This window comes from Papaver somniferum, chromosome 4 (assembly GCF_003573695.1).
Source record: "Papaver somniferum cultivar HN1 chromosome 4, ASM357369v1, whole genome shotgun sequence".
In the NCBI taxonomy this organism is placed as follows: domain Eukaryota; kingdom Viridiplantae; phylum Streptophyta; class Magnoliopsida; order Ranunculales; family Papaveraceae; genus Papaver; species Papaver somniferum.
Window position 1 is genome coordinate 73,380,397 of NC_039361.1, and position 4,807 is coordinate 73,385,203.

At 37.6% G+C, this 4,807-nt stretch overlaps 1 protein-coding gene across 3 annotated transcripts; it reads left to right on the forward strand.

The window, feature by feature from the left end:
- Positions 1-1,603: 1,603 nt before the first annotated feature.
- On the forward strand, positions 1,604-4,326 carry LOC113275892. 3 transcript variants are annotated; one of them, XR_003323815.1, is made up of 3 exons: positions 1,604-2,680; positions 2,817-2,884; positions 3,881-4,326. XR_003323815.1 is itself a non-coding variant. In XM_026525466.1 (2 exons), exon 1 carries the CDS (start codon positions 1,681-1,683, stop codon positions 2,662-2,664), a length of 984 nt encoding a protein of 327 aa, XP_026381251.1. In that variant the 5' UTR covers positions 1,604-1,680; the 3' UTR covers positions 2,665-2,680; positions 2,956-3,278. The 3 variants fall into 3 exon arrangements, 2 of the variants coding, with proteins under 2 accessions (XP_026381251.1, XP_026381250.1); XM_026525466.1 differs by lacking the exons at positions 2,817-2,884; positions 3,881-4,326 and adding an exon at positions 2,956-3,278; XM_026525465.1 differs by lacking the exon at positions 2,817-2,884 and having other exon boundaries at positions 1,606-2,680.
- The last annotated feature ends 481 nt before the right edge of the window (positions 4,327-4,807 follow it).

The following is a 4,807-nucleotide window of genomic DNA, read 5'->3' on the forward strand; positions in this document are numbered from 1 at the left end:
GTAATAAACCTGGCCAAATTGGAGTATACCCAGGTTAATTGGGGTATACATAATGAGACAAAATCCGGGTTATTTTAATTCATTAGCCGGCAAGATCTTCAACCTAAGAGCTTGCCGACTATCCCTAAATATGAAAAGTCGGAAGGGTCGTGGAACAAACACTTTGCCGGCTAAATAACTGCAATTTCACAAATTCGATTTTTCTGACCTAATTTGACATGCAAACATGAAATTGAAATACTGGAGTGAGTTTAAGTAGGCCCTTACTTTCTTAATCGTGCCATTTCTTCGGTTTCAGCGGCGTTGATTTCTTCTTCTTCGACAGTTTTTTCTTCTCTTTCTTTTGAACTAAATTTGCAATTCCAGGGTTATATTGATTGGTTTTCTATTTGCTCCTTCCATACGACTAGCCCTAGGCCGCGGCGGCTCCATGTTTAAAGATTAATCGGAATTTTCGAATCGACGATTACGACGAATTAATCGACGAGTTTCTGATGGTGGGGATAGAGAAGCCGGTAAGGTAGAGATGGAGGAGAAGAAGATGAAATGAAAAAAATGAAAACTGATTTAGGATAATAAGAATTATGAAAAATAAGGTCATTAGGACTCTCCTTAACCCTTAAAACAGATCCACTTAAAATCGGGTGTACCCAAGATGCTTTAGCAGAGGAAGCAAGGAAGTCATAAATTCACAAACAGTAGTGGAATCAGATTTCCTCCTCCTTTTTATTTCAATATATATATACATAGAGGCACTTTGCATTCTTGTTTTTTCTTTTCGGAGAGTCGAGAGAATCCCATATTTCGGGCGATGCACCTCAGATGAGGACAATAAACAAATTAATTTCGGTATACACGGTTTCATGTCCTTTTTGACTGAAATACTTGCAAGAGAAACTCCTTTGTTCTCTTTCTTACTCAAATCTGTTACTCACTTATCACACATATTCTCTCACTGACTCTCAACTCAAGTCTATTCAGGCGTCTAAGGTATCATCAACATTTCCCCTTGGCGGCTCATCCCAATTTGTCTTAATAATTACCGATTCCAAAAAGGCGTGTGCACTGTTTTGCCAATCATCGTTAGTAGTGCTACTTTATGGTCTATCCTTTGCTTAGCTTTTCTTTGCAGAAATTGAAAGGAAGACTACTAAACATTTATGCACCCCATCATTGTCTTCTACTGCATGTCTGTACCCCGACTATCCGTTACCCGTTAACCGCTACTGGTTCTCCTGAAAAACAACCCGTTACATAATACTTCCCCAAAAGAACCCGTACTGATGATAAGTACCAAAATTCATTGAACTAGTATTACTACCGTCCATATACCCACTAAGATACAGTAAGATAAGGAGGATAAAGTCTGCTGAAAAAGACGTGCTCCATACCCATCCAACGGTTAGCACCCTCCCGGAAAATTTTAAGACTTCGCGATCTCATTCCACGTACCCATATAATGCCAAAAGTCAGACTATATTTACCAAAGTCAAAACGTTTTTGCTAAAGTCAGAAACATTTTTTATTCTATTTCGCTAAAGTCAGACATTTCTCTGAAAATGTCATCCTTTGGAAAACCAGCACTACTTGACAAATTTTCTGTCTTCCACCTTTATATAAACCCCTTCACAAATCACAGTTCTTCTCACTTATTATCGAATTTTCACTGTTTCATCAATTATGGCAACACCAACGAAATTAGATTTCTGGGGGGTTTTATCAGAATCAAGAAAGATAATGAAATCCCATTCCCGCCATTTCTTAGCTCTCTCGGTTCTGTTCCTCCTTCCAATTTCTTTCTCCATAGTTGCTTTCCACACTTTTCAACTCACTATAAACAGACCTGAACCTAAACAACCCGAATCGTTGCTCCGATTCACTCTAAATCGCCACGAAGATAAACTTCCTAACCCTAGATTTCTTGTTTTTTCTTCGATTTACGGTTTTGTTGTACTGGTTTTATCATTATGTGCTACTGGTACGATTACTTACAGTGTTTACCATGGATTTTTCGGACGACCTGTGAAATTGATTTCTGCTATTAAATCATTATTGAACTCGTTGTTACGACTTTTTACAACGGTTGTGAGTTCTTTGATTGTTGTGGTTTCGATTTCTGTTTTTGTTAGTCTTGTTTTGTTCGTTATTATATTGGTAATCGAACAATTAGGGTTTGAGATTTCCCATTATACTGAGAATTTTAGTGTGTTTTGTGTAATTGGTACAGTGGTTTTGGGGTTGGTTGTGTTGTATTTGCTAGTGAATTGGTCTTTAGCGTTTGTAATTGTTACGATCGAGTCGAGCTGGGGTTTTGATCCTTTGATGAGGAGTAAAGGTCTGGTGAAAGGAATGAGATGTGTATCTTTATCGCTTTTGTTGTTTTATGGTTCAATACTGAGTTTGATAGTGTGGCTTGTTTGGAAGTTTGAATTGGGTGATGGTGTCGTGGATGGGGCTATATTTGTTTTTCTGACTGTTCTAGCGTCGGCTTGTTTAATGGCTATGATGCTTAACTGTATAGCGTCATATGCTGTTCTGTATATGTATTGTAAAGCTTTACATGGAGAACTTGCTTTGGAGATTGCCGAGGAGTTTTCAGGGGATTATGTTAGCTTGCCGTTTGATGAGGAGAAAGTCCCTTACGTTGTAACTGTCCTACAATAACCTTGATATACATGAGGTCAGTTTCTTGATTTTAAACAATATCTGTTTGCTTCTGTTTTTAGTATTGAGGACATAAAATGGTGTTAGATACCTTGGCAATGTTGTATATTAATGCACTTGTTGGCATGTTGATGATAGCTTGAAAATTTCAGGGCTCCGGTTTATTAATTCTGATTAGTGGGTTAAAAATTGCGCAGAGCATCTCTATTTGACTTCATTGGTAATTGTTTCTGCACCAGTTTATTTGGAAATTGACTAGTCAATTGTTAATGGGTAGCTTGTGTGTTCTAGAATGTAAACTGAGCAGCCCACGGAGACTACTGGAATGAGTTGGTCACCCTTGAGCCGCAAACCTTGGATCATCGCGAGGAGTAGAGAGATAAATGTTAATCTTATTATTTCAGTGAGTCTGTAGGTTGTCTGAGATGTTGAACAGCATCAGATTCAGTCGCTCTGTATCTGTTTCGTTAATTTCGCTGAAATGGATAAAGTTGGGTTTCGTGTCGCTGTATGCGTGCATAGTGAAAATAAAAACGCTTTTAGAGGTTTTAATATTTCACATGACTGTTACGATGCAGAGGCTCCTAATGGAATCAATTAAGATTTTTATTTTCTCGGGGGGAATGAAAAATAAAACCCAACTTTGCATACTGCTCTAGTTGTGATGGTGTCATTCTGCACATTAAGTTCATTCAGATGCACATTTAAGCCCATCTATCTCCAGGTAGTTCAATCAGACCACATAGCATGTTCACCTTAAGTTAAATAGTTGATTAAATGAGTTTGTTTGCCAACCACTCTCCAAGAACTGCCCTTAGGTTCAGTTTAGTTACAGTTACAGTGAAATGCCCTTTAGAATGCATTAACTATTGTTATTCTGAGGCATTGGCTTGCCAATTATGTCACTAGATGATTTATTTATTTCAAGCGACACCACCAATAGTGGGACTAGCAGATTGCCAATTATGCTACGCATTAGCAGCTTGTGGTTTTGTGATTTATCTTTGCTTTTTGGTTTTTATACAGATTCTCACATTGAATTGAACATCAATGAAATGTTCACAGTCTAAAGATAGACATGATCAAGTAGCTATATTATCTTAACTTTTTTTATAAAGGCTCAAATTCATTAGTGTACGTAAGAGGTTTGGGAATGACTTGGCAATATAGGCTGATGACTGTGCTTCGAACTAACATGTTACTTTCTGACTCGCAGTTATGCTATATCCACATTCCACGTTGTCTGCCTGCAAGTATTTCGTGAGTTGCTCCATTTTTCCAAGAAAATTCTGATTGATGAACGCCGTTCCTGAACTCTCTCAAACTGAACTGTCAAGTAAAAAATCTAACAGATGAAGGTATTCCTGTTCGATTGCTCTATTTCAAGGCTGAAGCTGAACCTTTCACTAGTCAAACTTTTGACAGATTAACGGGGCGAAATCAGTAAAGAAATTACCTGTATATTTACTCTTTTTGTAATAGTGATACGTCGGGTAATCCCTGCTTTTATTTCGAGTGTATTTGTGTGTAAAACCCGCCATTGTAACAAAATAAAACTTGGATTGGTCAGAAATGATCTTCACTTCTTAATGATTCTTTTATTATTTTCTTAACTGTTTTTCTTTGTAACCCTAATTCTATGTATTAAAAACTGGGTGTGTATGAATGGAGCTCCTGCCTTGCAGGTTGCTCTAGAGTCTTGCTTTGTTTGTTTTGGCATCCAGTCTTTTTCTATGAGAAAACCGTTGGATTTGAAGTGACAATAAACTAAACCATAGTTTGGTTACTCGGGTTAAGCGAGATACCACCATCGCCCATCGCCCTCACTGATTGCGACGGTGGTGACCACCACAAGAAGTATATTGTTTGGTAATGAAAGTATTTTGTTTGGTAATAAAGCTAGTATCTTGTTATAGGGGCGGCATGGTTTATTAGAGGGGCGGCAGTATGATAATAATGTCCCTCTAGTTGGTTAGGAGGTGTCCAAATGGTTTTGTGAATTGTCTAGATCACCCTTCCCATTTTTTTAACCTAAATCAAAGTTAAACTGAAAATCTGTTTTAACCTCCATCAAACTGAAAATCTCATCGTCTTCGATTAATCATCGATTCGAAAATTAATCAAGTGTAATGACTTATATAAG